At 51.1% G+C, this 26,161-nt stretch overlaps 2 protein-coding genes across 2 annotated transcripts; both read right to left on the bottom strand.

Moving 5' to 3' along the window:
- Positions 1-1,737: 1,737 nt before the first annotated feature.
- On the bottom strand, positions 1,738-6,149 carry TAF10 (TATA-box binding protein associated factor 10). The gene is made up of 4 exons (XM_089513132.1): positions 5,561-6,149; positions 2,993-3,057; positions 1,978-2,092; positions 1,738-1,883 (listed from the first exon to the last, which is right to left on the bottom strand). The coding sequence occupies exons 1-4, from the start codon at positions 6,083-6,085 to the stop codon at positions 1,794-1,796; spliced, it is 795 nt and encodes a 264-aa protein (XP_089369258.1). The 5' UTR covers positions 6,086-6,149; the 3' UTR covers positions 1,738-1,793.
- TPP1 (tripeptidyl peptidase 1) lies at positions 2,993-24,703 on the bottom strand. Its single transcript, XM_089513131.1, has 14 exons — positions 24,662-24,703; positions 24,483-24,572; positions 23,825-23,964; positions 22,425-22,575; positions 19,651-19,772; positions 19,133-19,314; positions 18,408-18,606; positions 18,084-18,272; positions 15,211-15,283; positions 10,853-10,973; positions 9,412-9,570; positions 8,494-8,631; positions 8,220-8,365; positions 2,993-3,057 (listed from the first exon to the last, which is right to left on the bottom strand). The coding sequence occupies exons 1-13, from the start codon at positions 24,679-24,681 to the stop codon at positions 8,228-8,230; spliced, it is 1,722 nt and encodes a 573-aa protein (XP_089369257.1). The 5' UTR covers positions 24,682-24,703; the 3' UTR covers positions 2,993-3,057; positions 8,220-8,227.
- Positions 24,704-26,161: the final 1,458 nt, after the last annotated feature.

Genomic DNA, 26,161 nt, shown 5'->3' with positions numbered 1-26,161 from the left:
TCTGTGGCTGGCATCTCCAGAGGGTGAATGCCAGCCACAGATACAGGTGAAATGTCAAGAATGAATTCTTCCACAACGCCACCACATAGCCCGGAAAACCCACTGAAAACCATGGATGCCGGCTGTGAAAGCCTCCGACTTCACAGTGAATTTCAACAAATTGGATGAAGGAATAGAGGGCCTGCTTATCAGCAGCACATAAAAAAGCCAATATGAGTCTAGGCTGCATCAACAGGAGTACAGTGGTACCCCGGGATACGAATTGACCGCATTACGAAATTTCCGGGGTACGAAAAAGTTAGATTTAAAAAAACTGTTCCGGGTAACGAAAGATTTTTCGGGTTACGAAAATCATTTCGGCGCGTTTCGGCGCGAAATTCAAAGCACGGCTAGCGGCTAGCGGCTTTCCAGCGCCTTTTCGGGTTGCGAAATGTATCGGGTTACGAACGGCGCCGCGGAACGAATTAAATTTGTAACCCGAGGTAGCACTGTATAGTGTCTAGATCGAGGGAAGTAATAGCATCACTATTCCACTTTGGTCAGGCTTCACCTGGAATAATAGTGCATACAGTTTCAGGCACCAGAATTCAAGGGGGATGTTGAGAAGCTGGAGCTTGTTCAGAGGATGACGACCAAAATGGTGAAAGGTATGGAAACCATGCCTTATAAGGAGAGACTTAGGGAGCTGGGGGTGCTTAGCCTGGAGAAGAGAGGGTTAAGAGGTTATAAGATAGAGCCCTGTTTATGTCTTTGAATGGATGTCATACTGACAATGGAGCAAATTTGTTTTCTGCTGCTCCAGAGAACAGAGCTTGGAGTAATGGATTCAAGATACTGGAAAAGAGATTCCACCTCAATATTAGGAGGAACTTCCTGACAGTAAGAGCTATTTTGACAGTGGAGGAAGATGCTGCTGCCTCAGAGTGATGTAGTCTGGAGGTTTTTAAATAGAGGCTGGACGGCCATCTGTCAGGGGTGATTTGATTCTGTTTCTGCATGACGGTGCTTTGATGGTGTCTTCCTGTATGGCAGAAAATGGTTACATTGGATGGACCCTGAGGATCTCTTCCAGTGCAAGGATTCTAAGAGTGTTTGAAGCAGCAAAATTGACTACTCATTTCAACAGCTAATGCTGTCTACCCTTGCTGCCTTTAGATTCAGGTCTAAGCGTCTTACCTCCAGACCCCCACACCCGCCGTATTTGCTGCCCTCCCTGCCCAAGTTTCCTTTCCATTTTCAAGGGCTGCATTTTTCACACCCCTAAAGTAACTCACTCCAACTGTAGATGGCTCTTATGATGCAACTGCAAGCCAGATCTCTGTATGCAAGGCCTTGCAAGTCTGGGGGGCAATTAGGGTTCCCTTCTCTTTTTCTGTGCCCCTAAATCCCTGAGAAAGCCTGCACTGGAACCTGGTAACTCTCCCCCCTTTTAGAGGGACCCCCTTTCACCAATGTTACACACGTGTCTCCAATCAGGTATTGTCAAAATGTAATGAAGGGATGTCTCTGTCAATGGAAATAATTATAAGTAATTAATTACTGTCGACAGTCTTCCTGCGGGGAGAGAATTTGACCTAGGTAGAGGAAACCCCAGCCCCCCAATTTCCCATAGCCTCTGACCCTCCACAGGGCATTGGAGGGGGGGGCATCAGGAGCCTCATGTCACTGGTGGCAAATGGTTAAACAGGAAGGGTGCACTGCCATAGTCACAGGGAAAGGCAAAGGGAGAAGCAGTGATACATTACAGAGAAGGTCTTTAATGCTGCAATACCCAGCATCCCTACAAAGGAACACTAGGTGAAATAGTGGGGCTTCTTGACGTTGATGCCGTACTCGGAGAGAGCAGGGACCAGATCCTCCATGGTCAGTGTGTGCTTCTTGTCCTGCAGGGAGGCAAGGAGTTAGGAAGCAGTGGGCAGGGAGTGGGCAACCGAACTACCCCACCCCCCCCACCCCCTTCCTGGGCAGTGCACCTACCTTGCTTTTGCTGCGGGAGCTGCCTGAAGCTGTGCCCTTCATCTTGCAGTGCTGGAGGGCATCGTTGGCCACGTCTGAGATGAACTTCTGGGCAGCTAAGGAGATCAGGCGGATGCTGGAGGCAGAAGGGGGGCAGGATGTCAGGGGGGTCAATGAAGGAGGGGAGGAACCCCTCCCTTTGTTGTACTCAAGTGGCCTGTGGGACTCCCTGCCCCAGGACCAGAGGATGACCACCACAAAGCCAGGCTCAAAGACCATGATCCTACAGGGGAGGCATCAAAATGTCCCTCTGTGCTAGCTGTGGTGCTACTCTAGGTTGAGATCACAAAGAATCTCCCTCTTTCCGCCGGACCCAAGTAGCCTGTGGGACTCCCTGCCCCAAGACCAGAGAATGACCACTGCAAAACCGGGCTCAAAGACCATGCTATCTTGCTAAGAGGGCTGGCATCTAAATATTTCTCTGTGTCACCTGTGGTGCCACTCTGAAGGAGACCACGGGGACCCTCCTCTCTCTGCTGTAACAAGTAGCCTGTGGAACTCCCTGCCACAAGACAAGAGAATTACCACAGCAAAACCAGGAGCATGACGGTATCTTGCTGGGGGCGTGGTGGCATTTAAATGCCTCTCTGTGTCACTATGGTGCCACTCTGGAGGAGACCACAGCGGACACCCTTCTCTTTGCTGTACCCAAGTAACCTGTGGGACTCCCTGCCCCAGGGAAAAGAGTATAACCACTGCAAAACTAAGGAGCTTTGCTTAGGGGCTTGGCATCAAAATGACCCTCTAGGCCACCTGTGGTACCACTCTGGAAGACACCACAAGGGACCCTCCTCCCTCAGCTGTAACAACTAGCCGGTGGAACTCCCTGCCCCAGGACCAGAGAATGGCCACTCCAAAACCAGGTCCGGAGACTGTGAAGGGATCGGGGGGGGGGGGGGGGAGGTGGCATCTAAATGTCCCTTTGTGCCACTCTTGGGGAGACCACAAGACCCCACTTCCACCCATCTGGACTCACATGCGCGGATCGGAAGCTTCGAAGCCAGCCCGATTCAGGTAGTAGCCTGTAACAGCATCTGGGATCTGAAAAGGAAGGCAAAAAGAGTTTGCTGAGGATAAGGTGGGAAAGGATATGCCAAGAGTTTGAGTGTTGGACTTGACTCTGGAGACCAGGGTTTGAATCCCAGCTCTGCCACGGAAACCCACCGGGTGACCCTGGGCAGGTCCCATCCTCTCATCCTCAAGGGAAGTCAATAGCACCCCCCCCCCCGAAGAAACCTGTGAAGAAACCCCCATCGTAGGTTCACCTTGGGGTTGCCATAAAACGACTTGAAGGCACACAAGAACAGTAAGATGACAATAATAATTCAAAGTAAATAATTATAATTATTTATTGTGAGGCAAGGTGGCGTAGTGCTTTCAGTGTCAGGCTACTACTCTAGGGACACAGATTCAATTCCTTGCTCTGTCACATAAACCAACTGGGTTATAGTGGGCAAGTCACACTTTCTCAGTCTGGGGGAAGGCAATACCAAGCCTCCTCTGAACAAATGTGCCAACAAAACCCATAATAGGTCCACCTTAGGGTTGTCAGAAGCTTGAAATGACTTGAAGGCACACAACAGTAAGATGACAATTGATAATTCATCATCATCATCATCACCACCACCACCACCACAAGCCAGCATGCAATAATGGTTTGAGCATTCAACTACAACTCTGGAGACCAGGATTTAATTCCCATCTGAGCCATGGAAACCCACTGGGAGACCTAAGGCAAGTCACACTCTCTCGGCCCCAGAGGAAAGCAATTTTGGCAAACCTTCTTTGAACAAACCGTGCAAGAAAATCCCCATTACAGGGCGGCCATGGCCCAGAAATAAAGACCCCCAACCACTCCTCTTCCAATGTTGGGCTGTTTCACCAGCCATTAATGGAAGGCCACACTGACATGAGGAGGTCATGACAGGGCCGTCTTCGGGTCACCCTAACTCCACCATGAGTCCCCCTGGGTGAGTCACATGCTATGCTTCTAAGTCACACTCTCTCAGCCTCTCTAGAAGATGGCAAGGGATAACCCCTCCTGGACAAACCTTGCTAAGAAAACCTCCTGATAAAGGGTCACCTGAGGGTTGTCCTAACTCTGCCATTAAATCCACTGGGTGACCCAGGGCAAGTCACACTCTTGCAGCCTGAGGATAGCAATACGAAACCCCCTCTGAACAAACATCGCCAAGGAAACTCCACGACAGAGGTTCACCTTAGGGTCCCCCTAACGCCACTATGAGATCCCAGGGCAAGTCACACTCCATACTTGGGGTCTCTTCCAACTCTAGGATTCTATGAGAGAGCATGACTTAGAATCCTAGAGTTGGAAGAGACCCCAAGAGCCATCCAGCCCAGCCCCATTCTGCCATGCAGGAACTCTCCATCAAAGCATCCCTGAGAGATGGCCATCCGGTCTCTGTTTAGAGACCTCCAAGGAAGGCAATGCCATTATTCTGAGGGAGTGTGTTCCACTGTCAAACAGCTCTTCCTGTCAGGCAGTTCCTCCTAATGTTGAGCTGGAATCTCTTTTCCTGCAGCTTGCATCCATTGTTCCAGGTCCTGTTCTCTGGAGCAGCAGAAAACAAGTTTCCTCCCTCCTCAATATGACATCCTTTCAAATATTTAAACAGGGCTACCTCTTAACTTTCTCTTCTCCAGGCTAAACATCCCCAGCTCCCTAAGTTTTTCCTCATAGGACTTCATGGTTTCCAGACCCTTCACCATTTTAGCTGTCCTCCTTTGGACCCATGGCTCCAGTTTCTCAATGTCCTTTTTGAATTGTGATGCCTAGAACTGGACACAGGATTATTCCAGGTGGGGCCTGAGCAGAGCAGAATAGAGTAGCACTATTACTTTCCTTGATCTAGACACTATACAGTTGCCCCTTTGAACTCAGGCGGATCTGTTCCAGACCTCCCCGTGAGTTCAAAATCTCACGCATATTCAAGCCCATAGGCCTGAATGGGGCGCACACCCCATTCAGATGAATAGTGGTCGCCCCTCCATGGATTTTGAAGTCCGTGGACTTGGAGGGGCGACTGTACTTCTCTTGACGCTGCCTAGAATTGCACTGGCCTTTTAGCTGTTGCATTGCACTGTCGACTCACTTTCAACTTGTAGAGAGCTCTTGTAGCACCTTGGAGACTGACTGAAAGAAAGAAGTTGGCAGCATGAGCTTTCGTAGAGCTCCATAGACTCCAGTCTGCTTCCTCAGAGGCTTGTGAAGTCTATGCAACTCCAAAGCAGAATAGAGAGGCACTTTTACTTCCCTTGATCTGGACCCTATACTTCTCTTGATGCTGCCTAGAATCGCATTGGCCTTGTTAGCTGCCGCATCACACTGCTGACTCAAGTTCAACTCCTGGCCTACTTGGACTCCTAGATCCCTTTCGTGCATTTCAGGCTCCAGGGCGATGGAGGCAAACCCACTCCGACCAAACCCTGCCCAAAGCCCCCACGGCTGAGGCCCGCCTGAGGGTCCCCTAACTCCGCCTCGGGGTTCCGAGGCACTCTCTCTTTTGCGGGCGTCGGTGCTGACCGTGGGGGTGTAGTCCTCGAGCTGGAGGAGGAAGTCGACCAAGGGGGCGCCGGAGGAGGACGAGGGAGAAGCGGCGGCTAGTGCTGCTGCTGCCGAGGCGGCCGAGGCCGAGGCGGCCGGAGGGGGAGCCGGGGTCGGCGGCGGCGGCGGGGCATTGGCCGGGGCTGCGGTGGGCGTCTTGGCCTCCCCTCCTCCGTTGGCGGCGAAGACCCCGTTGGGCACCGAAGAGGAGGAAGAGGAGGAGGAAGACGACGAGGAGGAGGAGGAGGAAGACGGCGGTCCCTCGGAGGAGGACGGGGCCGGGGAGGGCCGAGGGGCGCCTCTCAGGGGAGCCAGGAGCGGCGGCGGCGGCGGCGGAGACCCCCAACCGGAACCGCCTCCGGAGCGTTCCCCGGTGGAAGGCGCCGCGGGGCTGCCGCTTTTGCCCGAGGAGGAAGGGGGCTCCGCGGCGGCCGGCGCCGGAGCTTGGGGCCCAGGGCTGGGGTCGCCTTCCCCGCCGCTTCCCGCCGCCCCTGTGCCGCTCATGGAGGCCTCTTCCTTCTGCGCAGGCGCGGCAGCAGGGCGCCCCGGATATGATGTCCTCCCGCGCGACGGAACTCTCGACCCTGGAACCACTTGTTGATGCCCCGCCCTCTCCTTTAGCCCCGCCCACGCTCAAGAGCGACTAACCTCTACAGCCACGCCCTTCTGTTCTTGTTGATGCCCCGCCCTCTTCTTTAGCCCCGCCTACGCTCAAGCGCGACTAGCCTCTGGCCTCTACAGCCACGCCCTTTGTTGTTGCTGCTCCGCCCTCTTCTTTAGCCCCGCCCACACTCAAGAGGGTAACCAGACGTCCTCCTTTTCCAGGACGCGTCCTCCATTCCAGCCTTCTCTCCTGGAGGAACGTTCCAAAATATCCCTCCATTTTGATCATGGATTTTATATTGTTTTTTATTTATCATTCTATTTTATCTTCTATTTTTATCTGGTGGGGCCTGAGACAGTGGCCCTATGCCCCCCAGCCCAGCCCCCTTCCTCTGCCGTGCAGGAACTCTCTGTCAAAGCACCCCCCCCCCCCCGACAGATGGCCATCCAGCCTCTGCTTAAAGACCTCCAAGGAGGGACACTCCACCACTCTCCGAGGAAGGAGCGTCTTCCACTGTCGAACAGCCCTTACTCTCAGGAGGTTCCTCTGAATGCTGAGGTGGAATCTTTTCCTGTAGTTTACATCCATTGCTCCATTGGGTCCTGTTCTCTGGAGCAGCAGAAAACAAGCTTGCTCCCTCCTCAATATGGCATCCCTTCAAGTATTCAAATAAGGCCATCATATCACCTCTTAACCTTCTCTTCTCCAGGCTAAACACCCCCAGCGCCCTCAGTCTTTCCTCAGAGGGCTTCATGGTTTCCAGACTCTTCACCCTCCTCTGGACAAGGTCCAACTTGTCAGCCTCCTTTTTGAATTGTGGTGCACAGAACTGGATTCCAGGTGGGGCCTGACTAGAGCAGAACAGAGTGGCACTGTTACTTCCCTTGATCGAGACACTACACTTCTATTGATGCTGCATAGAATCGCACTGACCTTTTTAGCTGCTGCATCACACTCTTGACTCATGTTCAACTTGTGGTCTTGTAGGACTCCCAGAGCCCTTTCGTATGTACTGTTGCTAAGCTAGGTTTCCCTCATCCTACATCTAGGCGTTTCATTTTTTCTGCCTAAGGGCAGTCAGTGCCTTACATTTCTTCATACTGAAATTCCTTTTGTTAGCGTTGGCCTTTCTAATCTATTGAGGTCATTTTGAATTTTGAGCCTCTCTTCTGGGCGGGTTGTTCCCCAATTTCCAGTAAATTCCCCAGAATCTGGGGAATTTAATTAATTTCTTTCTGGGGATTTTGACTGAATAATAATAATAATAATAATAATAATAATAAAAAATATTGTGGAATTCCAGGGATTTTGGCAAAACATTCTGGGGAATTGAGGCTTGTTGGCAAGACTGCTTCTGGGGTATTAGCCACTCCTCCTAATCTGCCTCCCTCCCACCCACCCAGCCCCATAGCAATGGGCAGCCCCCTGCCCACAAGACATGCACACATCTAGTCAGCAGCTCCATGGGTTTATTGCCTTGGACAGATGGTTTCCTGCCCCGCAAGCATTGCCCTGGGAGAATAGATGCCACACTGGGCCAGAGTCCTTCTCCTTTGGCTGGGTACTGCAGGGGTCTTCTGCTCAGGGCTGGCATTGGGACTCTCCTCTCTGGTAGGACATGCCCCATACCCACACCAATAGAGGCCTGCCTCATGCCACCCATCCATCTTCCTCCTACCTGGGCAAGGAGGGGAAGGCCATGGGCCAGGGGCCCCACACTGGCCAGTCCTTCCCCTCCTTGGCTGGACAAATGGAAGAAAAGCATGGCCACCACAGGGCAGCCCTTGCCCCCCCCCAAGATGGGCACATACTGGATGCTCAGCCCTGTGCCAGGCTTTGTGCGGCATATGCATCTCTCAGCCCCCCCAAATTAGCCCCTACTCCACCAATTCCACAAGCAGGCTCCTTCCAATGCCCTCTCCCCAGCACCAGGGTCTATGGGCATAGGAGTGGCACAGGACACCATTTCCTGCCACAAAAACGTGTCTGGGGAAGGGGCATTCATTCTAACGCATGCCCCCCACCCATACCCACTGGGGCCACTAGCCCAGCAGGGCACGCAGGAGCTCCGGGAAGTTGGGGGTCCCCCAGCCAGTGACAGGGTCCCAGGACGGAGTGGCGCAGAATCCCTGGCCCTCCACGGTGGCGTCCAAGCAGGAGAGGTGGCACCCGGTGGTGACCTAGGAGAAAAGGGAAGGAGAGGGTGGGCATCTGAATGAGACTGACCCTTTCTCAAGAGGGCATGGACTCCCTTCCCCACAAACACACAGGGCCAAGGGCGTGGGAGGTTCACCCCATGCACACTTACATCATAGAGGGCAGCGCCATGGCCCTGATCCTGGAGCCGGTAGAGGACTGGATTGAGGAAGCCCAGTGGGGGCAACCCACGCTGCAGGCGGCGGTCATTGATCAGCGCAAAGACTCCAGCCACCACCGGCGTTGAGGCCTGGAACGGGACACAACAGACCCCCATGCCCCAGTTATTCCAGACCAAGGTTCTCCTGGCATAGGGGGCACAGGAAAGTGGGGGGAAGTCATGAGAAAGGGGTGAAAGTGGAGGTTCTTTTCCAGTTCATGCCTTACATTTAAGCCTTTTGACCAGCAGAAATTCCTAAAATATCCTTCATTCTGAGCACCACTAAGAAGCCCACTGAGTAACACCATGTTTGCTGTTCCCCTTCGAGAACTTGGTCTACTTAACAGCCTGCAAATAGGATAAGAGTAATCCTTCTGAAGTTCTTTTTTTCCTAGGAGCAGCAGCAGACAGGACTCGCACCCAGAGCTCAAGGCACTTTTGTTGTTTCTCGAAGGGGAAATGGACAGCAAACCTGTTAGGCAACGGGCTGCTTCTGGACGCAAAGCAAATGTTGAAAGGGTTTCCCTCACTTTAATTTCAGCACAATGGACAAATGAAAGGAATAATTTAAATGTCAAGGCTTTGTTGCTAGTAGAGTACAATGTTAAGCATTTGCTTTGCTCCAAGTTCTGTAAGTATATTGCAGGCCAACAAGGCATTTTAACAAAGATAAATTAATCAGAAAAAAATATGGATAATAAAGACAGTAAAGACACCACCTGAAATGTATTTATATTTATACAAGTGTTTTTAGGTTTTATTGGTCATATCCTACATTTTGTGGTGCCTTTGTGGTTATGACATCTGGTCACCCTGGCTGGGGCCCTTAGGACAGACCGCCCTCCACCCCCAACACAGCCCCCTACTCACGGAGGTGCCGGAGACCCAGGGCAGCGGGATCCGGTTGGACACCACCCAGTAGTTGTCGGACAAGGCGGCCAGGTCTGGGTAGGCCCTCCCGGTGTTGTTGTAGTAGCTGGAGGGGGGCAGATGAGTAGCCGTGCTGAGGAAGCGCTTCACAGCGGCCACCTGTCGAGGGGGTGAGTGAAGCAGAGGTAGGGGATGCAGCCAGGCTGACCGCGGGCACAACCTTCACCCACCCCATCCATGCCAACCAGAACCTCCTTGTGTTGAACACAAACAAACACACATCCTACTCAGCAGCTCCATAAGATTGGTCACCAGGCATGCAGCGTGTGGTGTGTGTGTATGCGTAAGGTCTGTGTATGGCTATACAACCAGGCCAGTGCCAGGTCACTCTGCCCAGGCATGGCTGTGTATGGGAGGCATGCAAACAGAAGGGCAGGCAATAAGTGTACAACAATAATAAAAACAGCAGTGAGTCCTCCACACTATATGGGGTTAGAGACACAGAAGTGGAAAAGGACAAATGAATCACAGAATCATAGAGTCGGGAGAGACTCCAAGGATCATCCAGTCCAACCCCATTCTGCAAGGCAGGAACACCAAATCAAAGCACCCCCCACACATGGCCCTCCAGCATCTGTTTAAAAACCTCCAAAGAGGGAGAATCCACCACTTTCCGAGGGCTCATGTCTCACTGTCAAACAGCTCTTGCTATCAAGTTCCTCCTAATGTTCAGGTGGAATCCCTTGACCTATAGTTTGCATCCATTGTTCCGGATCCTGTTCTCTGGAGCAGCAGAAAACAAGAATATGACATCCCTTCAAATATTTAAACAAGGCTATCATATCACCTCTTAACTGTCTCTTTTCCAGGCTAAACATCCCCAGCTCCCTAAGTCTTTCCTCATTTTAGTTGCTCTGCTTTGGACACATGGCTGCAGTTTCTCAACATCCTTTTTGAATTGTGACCAGAACTGGACACAGCATTATTCCAGGTGAGGCCTCACCAAAGCATGAAGAAATACTATTTTTTTAACCCAAGAAAACATCTCTCTAGGAATCTAGGTCCTCCAGGACAATCCTAGGTCAACACCTGTCAGAGGCTGATTAGAGAACTGAGCTGGAGTTCCTACAAATGCCTAGAGCAGTGTTCTCTCTAGGAATCTCTAGGCCCTTCCTTGTGACCTTTTGCAGAGGCTGATGACAGAATCTCGCTGGAGGAGCGAGATTCCTAGAGAGAACATACTAATCAAATCCGCAGTAGTCAAATCTGCATTTGTGGAGGGCCAACTGTATTTCTCTCCCCGTGGGTCAAGACGGGGAACAACAACTATTAATAGAGAAACTGCATCAGCTAAAACACACATCAATTTCAAATGAAAAATAAGATGCACACATATTAAAACAATCCACATTTAAAATTCACAATTTGTTCAAAGGCTCACCTGGAATTTGGGCATGGGGAAAACATTGCTGAAACCACCGCCACTGATGTAGTCGGAGATCTCGGCGCTCACTAAGAAGGGGTGCTGGAAGGAGGTCCCCCCAACCGTCGTCACGAAGGGGCTGTGGGCACAGAAATGGGCACAGTCCAACCACAGGGAAATTCAAGGTGGGCACAGTGCCCCCCCAAGTAACCAGGATCTTAGAATCATATGAGTTGGAAGAGACCACAGGGCCATCTAGCCAATAATAATAAATAATAAAATAAAAACTTTATTTGTATACCGCCCTTCTAAAAATCAGGGCGGTGAACAACAATTCCGAACAATATAACAACAAGTCATACAAAACATTAAAAACAAATTAATAAAAATAACAAAATGTCCATGCCGGCAAGACAGTGCTGACAAGGGGAAGGGGGGAGAGTAACTGGTCAGGGGTAAGCTTGTTCAAATAAGTGGGTCTTTAGCCCCTTCCTAAATTGGGCTAGGGAGGTGGCTGAGCGGAGCTCGAAGGGCAGCGCGTTCCAGAGGTTGGGGGCTGAGATGGAGAAAGCCCTCCTGATGGTAGAACTATATTTCGCCTCTGGAACGGTTAACAATAGCTGCCCTGATGATCTGAGTGTGCGGGGCGGATTGTACGGAGAGAGGCGGTCCTCCAGATACCCTGGGCCCAAGCCATTTAGGGCTTTATAGGTAATAACCAACACCTTGTATTGCGCCCGGAAGCGAATAGGCAGCCAATGTAAGTCTTTAAGGACTGGTGTTATATGACTGGCCCTGGCAGTGCCAGTAACCAGACGGGCTGCCATATTCTGCACAAGTTGCAGCTTCCGGGTATGGTACAAGGGTTGCCCCATGTAGAGCGCATTGCAGAAATCCAAACGAGAGGTTACCAGGGCGTGTACAACCGTTTCAAGGTCTCCCCGGTCGAGGTAGGGACGCAGCTGGCGTATCAGCCGAAGCTGATAACAGGTGCTCCTGACCGTCGCATCCACCTGAGATGTAAGGTGAAGCGACGAGTCAAGGAGCACCCCCAGGCTGCGTACAGAGTCCTTCACGGAAAGCGTGATTCCGTTCAGGGCTGGTGGAACCACCGCCAGCCCCGGACCGGGGGAACCTATCACGAGTACTTCCGTCTTCTCTGGATTCAGGCTGAGTCTGTTGTCCCTCATCCAGCCCATTACCGACTCCAGACAGGCCACGAGAGGAGAGACGCCAATCCCGGTCACTGCATCAGTCGGAGACATAGAGAAGACTATTTGGGTGTCATCAGCGTACTGATAACACCGCGCCCCATGTCTCCGGATGATCTCTCCCAGCGGTTTCATGTAAATGTTGAAAAGCATGGGAGACAGAATGGCTCCTTGAGGGACCCCAGATGTAAGGGCCCTCTCATTGGAGCGCACGTCTCCCAGCTGCACCATCTGGGACCTCCCGGAGAGGTAGGACCGGAACCACTGGAGCGCAGTGCCCCCGATTCCCACCTCCGCCAGGCGCCCCAGAAGGATACCATGGCCTATGGTATCGAAAGCCGCTGAGATGTCCAAGAGCACTAACAGGGACACGCTTCCCCTGTCCATGCCCAGACAGAGATCATCGACCAAGGCGACCATAGCAGTCTCAACCCCGTAACCCGCCCGAAAGCCGGTTTGAAATGGGTCTAGATATTCCGTTTCATCCAAGATCGATTGAAGTTGGATTGCAACCGCCCGCTCGATCACCTTCCCCAGAAATGGCAATAGTGAGATAGGCCGATAATTGTTATGCAACAGGGGGTCAAGGGAGGGCTTTTTTAATAGAGGTTTAACTACGGCCAATTTCAAATTTGTTGGAAATTGCCCATCCCTCAGTGAGGTGTTGATAATCCGCTGTAACAACAAGGTTACAGCTGGGCCCCCCTGTGCCGCTAGCCATGAGGGACAGGGATCGAGAGGGCATGTTGTCTTCCTAACACTTCCAAGGATCTTGTCCACATCCTCGGTACTGACAGACTCAAACTGATCCAGACTAACCAAGTTCACGGAAGCCCTGGATACCTCTACTCTAGGTTCTGCTCTAAGGCTGGCCTCAAGACCTTCGCTTATCCGAGAGATTTTATCCGCGAAGAAGTTGTTAAATTGGTCGCAGCAGGCCTTAGAAGGTTCAAGGATCTGGTTCGGGGCAGGAGGGAGCTGAGTTAGCTCCCTCACTACCCTGAACAACTCTGCCGGACGCGACTCCGCGGACGCGACACGTGCAGCATAGAACGAATTCTTAGCTGCACGTATCGCCTCTCCATAGTCCTTCAAAAGATGGTCTAGGAGAGTCTGGTCGGATAAGCGCTGGTGTTTCCGCCAGCGGTGCTCTAGCCGTCGCAGAACCCGCTTCCGTGCCCGGAGGTCTTCTGTATACCAGGGCTTTCGTTTGGAAGCAGGCCTGAGAGGGCGCTTGGGAGCGATACTGTGTATAGCCTTGGAGAGACCGGTATCCCAAATACCGGTCAAGACATCAACAGAATCGCCGTCATTTCCATCCATAAGCCCCTCTAGGGCTTCCTGGAACCTTTTGGGTTCCATCAGCCTTCGAGGGTGGACCATTCTAATAGGTCCGCCACCTCCGAGGGGGATCTGGGTAGGCGCCTTGATCGCTGCCTCCACAAGGAAATGATCCGTCCATGACAGGGGGGAAATGTTGGTTATTTCCGCCCACGGATTTTCCATGCTCGAACAAAAAACCAAATCGAGCATATTACCCGCAGAATGCGTTGGACCCGAGACCAGTTGAGACAGCCCCATGGAAGTCATGGTATCCATGAATTCACGAACTGCACCGGATGGAACATAGCTGGCCGCGAAGGGAATGTTGAAGTCACCCAGGACTAAAAGCCTGGGAGACTCCAACAATACCTCCGAGACCAGCTGTGTCAGTTCGTCCAGGGAGTCAGTCAGCGCACGAGGTGGCCGGTATACCAACAAAATCCCTAAGCTGTCACTGGCCTTCAGGGTCAGGTAAATATACTCGATATAAGAAGTTTGACGAACATGGTTCCTAGAAAGAGACAAGGTGTCCTTATGGATCAAGGCGACACCCCCCCCCCGCCCACCTAACCTGATCTGGTCCTTCACTGAGTACCCGGCAGGCAGGGCCTGGGCCCACACAGCTTCCCCTCCAGGCCCAAGCCAGGTCTCAGTAATGCAAGCCAGGTCACAGTTGTTGTCCTGTGCCAAACCCCCTGCCATGCAGGAACTCGCAATGAAAGCATCCCTGACAGATGGCCATCCAGCCTCTGCTTAAAGACCTCCAAAGGAGACTCCACCACAATCTCCAAGTGAATGTGTTCCACTGTCAAACAGCTCTTACTGTCAGGATGTTCCTTCTAATGTTGAGATGGAATCTCTTTTCCTGTAGTTTGCATCCATTGCTCCATGTCTTCATCTCTGGAGCAGCAGAAAACAAGCTTGCTCCATCCTCAATGTGTCACCCATTAAAATGCTTAAACAGGGCTATCATATCATCTCTTAACCATCTCTTTTCCAGGCTAAACAGACCCAGCTCCCTAAAGGAAAGGAGCCTTTCCTTCCCAGGTGCATTTGGGGGAACCCAGAGTGGGTCTTTCCAGGTCTTTCCTCCATCTTTGCAAAACACCATCCCAAACCAAGCCTGGATGGATATGAGTGGGCTGGAAGCCAGAAGGGCTTTTGGGGTAGAATCATAGAACCATACAGACCTCAAAGGCTATCCAGTGCAACCCCATGCCATGCAAGAATTCACAATCCAAGCATCCCCCACAGATGGACATCCAAGACCTCCAAAGAAGGAGACTCCACCACCCTCCAAGAGAAACAAACTAAGTATCTCCTCATGGGGCTTTCTGGTTCTCAGACCCTTCCCCACTTTAGTCGCCCTCCTCTGGACACACTCCAGCTTGCCCACATCCTTTAAAAAAAATTGGAGGTGGGTCCTCTGGGAAATGGCAGCAGTCCACAATTATGGGGGGAAGAAGCAGGTGGGTAATTCAACCAGGAAATTCAAAGCCTGAATCCCCTCTGATGCACATCCACCCCACATCTCCAAACCAGGCTCAGGGAGCTCAGGTGGTAGGATGGACAGGTCACCATCAATGCAAACCCCCTCCCCACATCACCATCCCCAGCACAGCTTTGCCAGAAGGAGCATGGGAGGCTGGGAAAGCCCCTTCCCCGTCTCCTGCCCCCTCGACATCATTATCATTATCAATTTGTATGCAATTCTTTTCTCAAAACTGATACCCAAAGCAGCTTGTAATATTAAAAGAACAGCCCAGTTAAAACATACACAAGCGATAAATTAAAATAGAATTAAATTATGACAATATTAAAATAAATGCTGCCTCTTCTCACCTGGAAGCTGGGAAACTGGGTCGGAAAACATGGTGACCCGGCCGGATGGTCCGGCAACCGGCTCCAGAGTCCCCTGAAAGCATCAGAAGCAACAAAAGCTCCGTTAGTTCATGATTTCTCCCTTCATTAGCCAAAATTTCCTCTCCTTTGGCCTCCATCCTTCAAATTCTAGATTGTCTAGAATTGTTCTAGAATTCTCCAATTCTGGTTAGTCCAGTTGGGCCTGAATCATCCTAGTCAGTCCCAACTGGAGAGGAGAAGACCCACGGATGGTCACAAGGAATGACTTGTGTCCTCCCTGTTTGTTCAATGGCTCTACTCTATAAGGTGAAACAATAGGATTTGGGCTGTGGGATTTCCCTTTGATGTTTTGGAAACAGCTTTGCAAAAAATTCCTTTGCCCCTCAAAAAGAGAGGAATGAATGTCTGAAACAATTACATTTCCCCATGTAATCTGCTCCTTACACTCAGGTCCTCCAGTCAGCTCAGTTGGTAATTGTCAGCCAGAGGAATCACAGAATCATACAATCCTAGAGTTGGAAGAGACCTCAAGGGCTATCAAGTCCAACTCGCCATGTAGGAAGACACAATCAAGGCCTTTTTCTTCAGCTATCCATAGACTTTGGAATGACCTGCCAGATGAATGACCTGAGATCAAATTTAGTAAAAGCTGGTGCCACAGCAAAAGAGGTCCTGCCTTGACTGACTCTGCCTCTCTCCACAGGTTGCAGAATTCAAAGATATAGCTGTGTTAGTCTGCAGAATCAGTGTGTAAAGAGATCTTGTTGCACTACCTAAAAGTTAGAAGTTGACAGCACGAACTTTCATAAACGTACGTCTACTTCGGATGCATTTGAGGAAATGAAAGTGCATCTGAGGAAGTAGACTGAAGTCTACAAAAGTTCATGCTACCAACTTCTTTCTTTCAGTGGGTCTCAGTGATGCTACAAGATCTCTTTACATACTGTCTCCACTGGTGAGTAGCCGGTCTCAGGTCAGCCATGCGTGCTGTGCATGTGGAGGAAACAAAGTACAGTGGGCCTTCCGCATTCACTAGGGGCCCAGGACTCCTGTTAAAGTGGGGGGGAAACCCCTCAGTTAAAAAACACTTTTTTTTTAACTGAGAGAACACCTCGGTAGGAATCTCTAGGTCCTCCAGCACAACTACATGGTCAACATCTGTTGGAAACTGACCACAGAATTGTACTGGAGGACCTACAAATGCCTACAGAAGTGATCTCTCTAGGAATATCTGGGCTTCTCCAGCACAACTTCTGGCAGACATCGACCCTAGAGTCACGCCAGAGGACCTAGAGATTCCTAGAGAGAACTTATTAATCAAATCCATGAATAATCAAAGCAGCAGAAGTCAAAGCTGCAAAGGTGGAGGGCAGACTGTATAGGGTGAGATCTATGGTCTCCTAGTGCCAGTAGGCACTGCAGCTGCGCACTCTTCCTCAGGGGCTTCCTTGGACATAGGAGCTCCTAGCTCTCCATGGGGAGGGAATGACACCAGGGAGCGTCCAACCCAGCATCCCCAGCCAGTATAGCCTGCACAGGGGCCTTGTACACTCAAATCCTCTGGTGGACAATTACTCCAGTCAGCCAGGACTAAGTTGGTGACAGTCAGCCAGAAGACAGTCAGCCGCCCCAAAACTGTAGAATGACCTGCTGGACGAGATTCAACATCAGAATTTAAAACAGCTTTGAAGACCTGTCTCTTCCAGCAGGCTTATCCAGATGATTTTAAAGGGTAAATTTTAAATGATGAATTTTAAATGTGCATTGTTTTAATACATGTACATCTTATTTGTTCTCTTAAATTGGTGTATATTTAAGAGCTGATGTATTTTAACTGATGTTGTTTGTTAATTGTTGTCCCCCACCTCAATTCATGGGGAGGGGCAGATAAGAATAACTATAACAACAAAAATTATCGTTTATTTTTTGTATTTATTGGTTATTGTGGGTGGGCAGGTTTATGGGGTATTGTATTTTACTGTATTTTAATGTTTTTAATACTGTTGTAAGCCACCTTGATCTCATTGGAGAAGCGGGGTATAAATACATTTCATTATTATTATTATTATTAAGAATAATAAAAACTTTATATCTCGCCTCTCTCTCGGGGACAATTGAGGAGGCTTGCAATTAAAACGAGAACATACATATCCCATATCCCAATCATTCCCTCCCTCTCCTAAAGCATCAATTAAACAGAACTAAACATTAACAGCAATACAATTAAAATAATCAGGGATGGGCAGATGGGGTACAAGTACTCAATGGAAGATAGATTCAGCTGGTGGCCGAGTTTGCTATTCAGGGAAGGCCTGCTAGAAGAGATCCATGATTCTATGATCCATCTTGTCAGCCTTTTTAAAGCTGTCTAAGGTGGTAATATGACAGATCTCCTCCAGCAGGCCATTCCATAATTGGGGGCCGTTGCAGAAAAGGTCCTCTGGGTAGTTGCAGTCAACCTGGTCTTTATAGTCTGCAATAAATTCTTCCCAGAGGACCTGAGTGCGTGGGGTGGATTATACGGAAGAAGGTGATCCTTTAGATAGGTTGGACCCAAGCCATGTAGGGCTTTAAAGGTTATAACCAACACCTCTTACTGTGCCTGGAAACTAATAGGCAGCCAATGAAGCAATTTTAGGATGGGTGTTATGTGGTCACTTCTAGGTCTCCCAGTGACCAACCTGGCTGCCATGTTTTGAACTAACTGAACTTTCCAGACTAGGCACAAGAGTAGCCCCATGTAGAGCATGTTGCAGAAATCAAGTCGTGAGGTTACCAATTATTATTATTATTAATCACTATTATAATTATTAAGGTGCATGGGGAAGATGGCTTGGCTGGTCTCTTTGTACCTGAGGCAAAAAGGATGCTCATCCCTCGGACAGCTGCCTTCTGGAACTCCACGTTGACACGCTCCATGTAGGCCCTGGAGAGGCTGTCCTCATCGTCCCCATAGCTGACTGAGTGGACCCACGGGAGGGCAGAGGTGTTGCTCAGCAACAGCAGCCATGCCAGGAAGGGCTCCTGCCCCTCGTGCCTCCCTGTGGGCATGTGGGTAGAGCAGGATGCAAGGGGTCAAGGGCAGGGACCACTCCCACCCCTCTGCCACCCCACTCCTATGGAGAGATGCCCATGGGACTGAAGTCATCCTCCCCTGGCCCCTGTTGGGCTGGTACCTCCATTGCTGAAGACCCAGGTGGAGATGTTGGCGCCAGCACTCATGAGATACTCCACATCAAGGCTAGCCTCCAGGCCGGCCTTGCTGCCCCCTTGGTGGCCGACCACATGGTCTACGCTGGAGCGGTGTGGAAAGCCACTGCCAAAGAGCTTCATGAACTCCGAGAGGTCAGCTGGGTGAAAGTACTGCTCCAAGAACTGGGGATAAATTGAGGGAGCAAAGAGGGAACCGTCAGGGAGGGCCCACTCACAGACCCAGTAAGAGACCCTATCCGGGCAAAGTTGGCAGCAAGCATGCCACCCAGTCCCACTTTTTGCCATTCTCAGGTTTGCATGGCCAGTGGGATTTCTGCCAGCAAGGATGGAGGTGTCCACTGCCACTTGCCCCCCAATTTTCCTGCCCCCTTTGCGCCATAATCCTAATCTTAATGAAAGAAGGATCTCCATGGCAATCACTGATTGGGGAGTGGGTCTTGGTCTGAAATTGATAATGAAGACCCAAAGGCTTTGCCAAAGAACCACTCCTTGCAAAAAATGGAAGCTGTCAGTGTTGCCTAGTGGGAAGGGGTGACTTACATTTGGGGGCTACAGGGACTCCCTTCCATCAAAACAGCATGCAAGCCACGTGCCCGACTCCTCCATGGCCTGGGAGCCAGGCTCAAGTCAGGAAACAAATTGGGGGTTGGAGGAGGTACAGGAGGTTGGGGGAACTGGCTCCATGTACCTGTGCACAAGCCTGGCTACTGTTTGGGGAGGCGCCCACATCCCCCTCCGTCAGGTTGTAGCGCTTACGGAGTACAGCTGGAGTCACCCCTAGGTGGAAAGTGAACTGCGGCTCCTTCTTCTTGGCGCCCCAGGACCGGATCAGGGCTTTCCTCTCTGGGGGGAAGCGGTGAAGGCCACCCACTGAGAAAGAAAGGGAGAGGATTGTGGGCAGCAGCCATGTGTGGGTCCGTGGCACTGTCTGAAGCAGGCCTGGCCCTTGATCCCAGAGTAACATGGGGGGGGGGATGGACCTGACCCTTGATCCCAGAGTGACATGGGGGGAATGGAGTAGCCTGACTGAACCCTCATCCGCAGGACTTCAGCATCACCGGTCAGTGCCTCGGTCACCTATGGGCAGAGACTCAACCACTCAAAGTGGCAGATAAGGCAATGGTTTGGGATGTCAGGCTCAGGTGTTGTGTGTGTGTGTGGGGAGGGGGGTCCTGTTTCCCTTCCCCTCCTTGCACCACACTGTACCGAAATCCACATGCTCCATCAGCTCCTTGCTGAGAGTGTAAGGAGATGGTGAGCGGGCCACGCTCCATTCCCCCTTCACATAGCGATGGAACTGGGCTCCTGGGAGGAGGCGCTCGGCCGTTCTGTGGAGAGAAGGGAAGGGGTTCAGCCTCTGGGGGAGGCTCACCCCAACCTCCCTCCCTCCCTCTGGTCCCATATCTTCCCTCCTTCACTAAGTGGCATCACTAAGGTTGGTGCCACCCAGTTTGGTAACTCATACATACACATGAGACCTAGAATGAATTCTTACATAATGCAGAATCTTTAGTAATATTTTTATACTAATCATACTCCTAAATCATAATTCCTGTATATCACTGAAGGTCATGGCAAAAATTGTGACATAAACAGCTAGCCAAATTAAAATTGTTCCTTTTTAATTACAATTATCATGTGCAGAGCCTACGTTTATTTACATGTACTGTGTTTTATGTGGCTAAAAAGAAAGTGAAAATTTGGCAGGAAGTGATGTTTTAAATTTTTTTTTTAAAAGGAACAACAATTTTAATTGAATTTTTAAATCAATTTTTTAAATTTAAAGTTTAATTTTTTATTTTAAAAAATGGGGCCTCTCCTTTCTCCCGCCACTGAGCAGTTCCCCACTTAACCATTTCTTCAGTGTTTTAAAGGGGTGCAGGCACCAACCTCAGCCTGTTTCTGCCCAAAGGCAGAGATGTTTGGGGAGGAGTGGGGTCACACACCCCTTATTATTATTATTATTATTAATTTATTTTTATTTCATTTATTTAATCATAGAAGCATAGAATCATAGAATCGTAGAGTTGGAAGAGACCACAAAGGACATCCAGTCCAGCCCCCTTCTGCCATGCATAACAATACAAATAGGAAAATAATAAAAAGAGGGGAGGGGCCCTACATGGCCTGGGTCCAGCCTCCTTGAAGGAACGCTGCCTCCTCCCATACAATCCTCCCATACACTCCGATCCTCCGGGAAAAACCTCTTACAATCTAGAAAGACCAGGCTGGTGGTGAAATTCCCGGAAGTCCTTCTCTGCCTCCACTCCAAAAACTTGGAATGACCTCCGAAGAGATTCGCCAATGATCCTCACTCGAGGCTTTTAAAAAGGCGACTAAAACCTTTCTCTTCCGGCAGGCCTTCCCCGATGGATAATGTCCAGAACCACTGGAATCCCCCTCCTTTTATTATTTTTCTTAGTTGTGGTTTGTTTTTAACTTTGTTGTATTGTTATGCACAGTGCGCTCATGTTATATGCGGGTGCGCTTTACACGGACTTGAGCGTACGCGCTCAAGCCGTGGGGAACATGCAGGGCGGCGCATCCCATTCGAATGAATGGGGCGCGCACCTGTGGCGCCCTGCATGCTCCCGCGACACCATGATGCTGCGCACGAGCCCAATTCAAATGAATGGGGCTTGAGCATAGGTGGAATTCGCCTTACGCGGAGGGGGTCCTGAACGGATCCCCCCCGTAAGGCAAGGGCCCACTGTACTTTTTAACCATTTATTACTGTTTAATTTTATAGTTGGGAGGGAGGGTTGGGTCGGGATCTTGTGGGGCTTGTTGTTTTTATTATTGTGTATTGTATTCACTTTGCTGTTACCCGCCTCGATCCTCAAAGCAGAAGAGGCTGGATATAAATAATAATAATAATAATAATAATAATAATTATTATTATTATTATGCAGGAACTCTCAATCAAAGCATCCCTGACAGATGGCCATGAAGCCTCTGTTAAAGACCGTTAAGGAAGGAGACTCCACTACATTCCGAGGGAGGAATGTGTTCCACAGTCAAACAGCCCTTACTGTCAGGAAGTTCCTCCTAATGTTCAGGTGGAATCTCTTTTCCTGCAGCTTGCATCCATTGCTCCATTGGGTCCTGTTCTCTGGAGCAGCAGAAAACAAGCTTGCTCCCTCCTCAATATGACATCCCTTCCAATATTTAAACAGGGCTGTCATATCACCTCTTAACCTTCTCTTCTCCAGGCTAAACATCCCCAGCTCCCTAAGTCTCTCCTCAGAGGGCTTCATGGTTTCCAGACCCTTCACCATTTTAGTCACCCTCCTTTGGACACATGGCTCCAGTTTCTCAACATCCTTTTTGAATTGTGGTGCCCAGAACTGGACACAATATTCCAGGTGGGGCCTGACCAGAGCAGAATAGAGTGGCACTATTACTTCCCTTGATCTAGACACTATACTTCTATTGATGCAGCCTAAAATTGCATTGGCCTTGTTAGCTGCCACACTGCATGGTTGACTGGCGTTCAACTTGTGGTCTCCTTGGACTCCCAGATTCCTTTCACACATACAAGTCTCTCATTCAGCCAGGTGTCCCCCATAATCCTATATCTGTGCATTTCATTTTTCTGCCCTAAGTGCAGTACCTGACATTTCTCCGTGTTGACTTTCATTTTGTTAGCTTTGGCCCAGCTTTCTAATCTATTAAGGTCATTTTGGATCTTGATCCTGTCCTCTGGGGTATTAGCTATTCCTCCTAATTTGGTGCCATCTGCAAATCTGATAAGTATGCCCCCATTTCTGTCATCCAAATCATTGATGAAGATGTTGAATAACATTGGGCCCAGGACAGAGCCCCACTGGACACCCCACTGGTCACTTCTCTCCAGGATGAAAAGGAGGCATTTATATCCTGCCTTCCTCCCAGTACAGGGACTCAAGGCAGCTTAGGGTGTCACCTGGTGCATTCGATAACCCCAGCACCCCCTTAATGACACCCCTACCCTGACTCACCTAACTGACACCTGGCAATGCAGGAAGTCCTTGGTGGCCACCTCCTGGCACTCCTGGACGCTGTGTTTTTCCAGCCAGCCCCTCACCTTCTCCTGTGTCTTAGGGGACGGGGCCACCAGGGCCGCCACTTCGGCCAGTGACAGGAACTGCCCTGCAAGAAAACAGAGACCCCCAAGTCCAGGCTGTGTCCACTGGAGTGGGGTCACAGTCTCCCTCTGACCCCTGCCTGCAGTAGCCACAGCCAGGCCACCAAGCCGCTCGTCCCTTTTCACCGTAGCCCCCTTATGTGCACTCACTGTTTGGGGGGGTGCACCACAACCAAAGTGTGGGGTGTGCAGTAGGGGGCATTCGTGATCATTCCTTTAGGGATGTGGGCAGAAGCCTAATTGGGGGGACTCAGGGGAATGAGGGTCCCACTGCAGCTGGGCCAGAAGAGGACTGTGGCCACTGTGCCCCTGCCCTGTTTGGACAGAAAGGGCTGTCCAGGGAGCCAGGCCACTCTGTCCCCTCACTGCAGCCACCTGGAGGGAGCAGGTGTCAGTTGTCCTATGGCAGGTGACCAGATGTCCTCCTTTCCCAGGAGATGTCCTACATTTCAGATTTCTGTCCAGGAGGAATTCCAAATTGCCCTCCATTTTGGATGTTTTGGGACGCTTCCAAACGTCCTGCATGGCAGAATGGATGGCCCTTGTGGTCCCTTCCAACTCTGTCGTTCTATGATTCTGAGCATGGCTAAGAAGCCCACTGAGTAACACCATTTTGCTGTTTTCATCAGAGAAATGCATCTACCTGGCAGCCCATCCTTGCAGCAAATGGGGGGATAGGATGGATCCTATCGAAGTTCCTTTTTCCTTGGAGCAACAGCAGACAAGACTCGCACCCAGAGCTCAAGGTGCCTTTGTTTTTGCTGAAGGGGAAAAAAGGCCAGCCAAACCTGTTTGGCCATGGACTGCTTGAGGACAGAATGAAATCCTTGATTTCAGCAGAAGGGGCAACGAAAGGGATAATTAAAAGGCAGATGCAAGGATTTGTGGCAGTCGAGGACAAGTTTAAGCCTCTGTCTTGCTCAGAGTTGTGCAAGGATATTGCAAGCCAGCCAGGCTCTTTAAGGGAGACAAGTGCTTGTGAATGTCATGGGCTTTCCTTGGGTACATAACAAAATGCAGGCTACGCCAGAGAGCTGTTAAGAAAGCCTATGAAATGAATGGACAAGCTCTGCCAGTGAGTCTAGCTTTTGTTTTGTACTGCCCCACATTTCCCTGGAGGGTGCTACGCTTCGCGAGGCCTTGTCCTCCTTTGCAGTGAGGACACCTGGTCACCCAGCAGAGGCCAGGGTCATGGCTATGGGCCCATGGGGCTCCTGGCCCAGATGCTGCCAGCCAGGGGGAGGCCAGTCTTACCATAGGTTGGGGAGTCTGGAGACGAGAGCTTCTCCGCCAGCCCTGCCAGGTGGGCCAGGTGCTGCTGCCGGAGGGCCACCGTCAGGCTGAGCGTCTCGGAGGGCTCCAGGCGACCCATGGACTGCCATCCCTCTGGGACCCTGGGGCGGGAAAAGCGGGGTTGGAGGAGGAGGAGGAGGAGGAGGAGGAAAAGGGAGGCCAGCCCAGGGGGGCTGATGGGTGATGGCACACACCGGGGGTCCCTTGCTGCTCTCCCACCCCAGGACTGGCCAGGAGGCCCTCGGCATGTCTATGCTTCCAAGCCTTCTGTGGGCTGATGGGTCTCTCTCCCGGCGGGGCTTTCTTCGGCCAGGGATGCCGGGAGGCCTTCGGAAGGGAGCCTGGGATTCCTGGGCGGTCTCCCCTCCGAGGACACACGGCCGCGGCTGGCCCTGCTCGGCTCCCTCGGGGCTGCCATGCCATGCCATGCCCCCTGGGCCCCCAAGGCCTTCGCGGCTGCTTCCCCCGCGACCGCCCCGAGTAGCCACGGAGGGGCTTCGGGCCCCACTGCCTCCCTCGGGCGGCTCAGGACCAGGAGCCAGGCAGCGCCCGGGGGGGAGCGCAGGGAAGCCGGGCTCCTCGGGGGAAAGGGCTGGGCCCCTGGGTCCTGCCGACTCACCGGAGAAGCTGGTCCGGCTCCGGAGCCCATCGGGCGGCCGAGGAGGAGAAGCAGACCGAGAGGCCGAGGAGGAGGAGGAGGAGGAGGCACCTGTCGGGGCCAAGGGAGACCGGGTCAGCGGGGGCCCTCCATCCTCCGCCCGCCCGCCTTCCCCTCCCTCCCCGCCCGCCCTCGGGTACCGAAACTCCATCCTCCGCATCGTTTGCTCCGGTTCTGCTTGAATAAAGTCACAGGAGGACACAAGAGTCACGTGAGCAGCACGGCCCAGGAGTCACGTGTTCGGGGGAGTCACGTGGTGTCTCCCAGCTGCTTTTCTCCCTCTCCTCCCTGCACTCTGCCCATGCTCAGAGGAGGAGGCTCCAAGGAGAGCCCTCTGTCTGCGCCGCAGAATTGCAAGGCGGCTGGACGCGGCTCCCTGGCTGCAGCCAGACGGGAGAAATAACCCGGTTTGGCGCCGCTTTAACTCCTTCTCTGGCTCAAGGCTATGGCATTCTGGGAGTTGGAGTTTGTTGTGGGCCCAGAGAGGAGCGGAGCGTAAGGAAGGGAGGCCCCACAAGGAACTCCAACTCCCAGAATGCCATAGCCTTGAGCCAGACAAAGTTAAAGCGATCGACAGATGGATAGAAAGAGATACACTAGATAGATAGATAGATAGATAGATAGATAGATAGATAGATAGATAGATAGATAGATAAACATGTAGATAGAGAGACAGGCAAATAGGTAGGTAGGTTGGTAGACAGGTAGACAGATAGGAAAATAGATAGATGGATAGATAGATAGATGATAGATCGATCGATCGCTCCTCCAGGCTCAGCTCCACCTCCTGCCCAGATGCCTTCCCATCTGCCACATCCTCCCATCCCAAGAGACGGCAAGGGCCATCCAGTCCAACCCGAAGCAATGGATGCAAACTGCAGGAAAAGAGATTCTAGCTCAACATTAGGAGGAACTTCCTGACAGTAAGAGATGTTCAGTGATGCAAAGTGCTGCCTCGCCCCTCAAGGATGGCGGAGTCTCCTTCTTTGGAGGTCTTTACGCAGAGTCTGGATGGCCATCTGTTGGGGTGCTTTGGTTGAGAGTTCCTGCATGGCAGAAGGGGGATGGAGGGCCCTTGGAGTCTCTTCCAACTCTGGGATTCCATGATTCTATGACTTGTCCTGACTGCAAATCCCTCTAAATTCCCCTTTTCACCCTAGGAGCAACAACAACAGATAACACTCGCACCCAGAACTCAGGGCACGTTTCTTCCTCATAGGGGAAGAGGGCAGCAAAGGGGTTAGGCAACGGGCTGCTTGAAGACACAATGCCAGGGTTGCAAGGGTCACCCCCCTTAGTTTCAGCACATGGAGGAAGGAGAGAAATCATTTAAATGTCAATTCAGCCAAAGGCTTGTGGCTAGTAAGGGGCAATTTTAAGCATTTGTCTTTGCTCAGAGTTCCCTTGGGATATTGCAAGCCAGTGAGGCATTTTAACGAATGTAAGTTCATCAGAAAAAGTAGGGTTGAGTCCATAATAAAATACAGGATGTGTCACAGAGCTGTAAATAAACCCTATGGAATGAGTGTATACTTCTATTGTTAGCTTTTGGTATCTGCTGGGGTTTGGTTCCAGGACCCCGCTGTGGATACCAAAATACATGGATGCCCAAGTCCCATTACTTATTATTATTATTATTA

The sequence above is a fragment of the Sceloporus occidentalis genome, unplaced genomic scaffold (assembly GCF_023333645.1).
Source record: "Sceloporus occidentalis isolate IW3139 unplaced genomic scaffold, rSceOcc1.0.p SCAF_2, whole genome shotgun sequence".
Taxonomy (NCBI): domain Eukaryota; kingdom Metazoa; phylum Chordata; class Lepidosauria; order Squamata; family Phrynosomatidae; genus Sceloporus; species Sceloporus occidentalis.
This window is presented reverse-complemented; position numbering and strand designations above follow the sequence as displayed.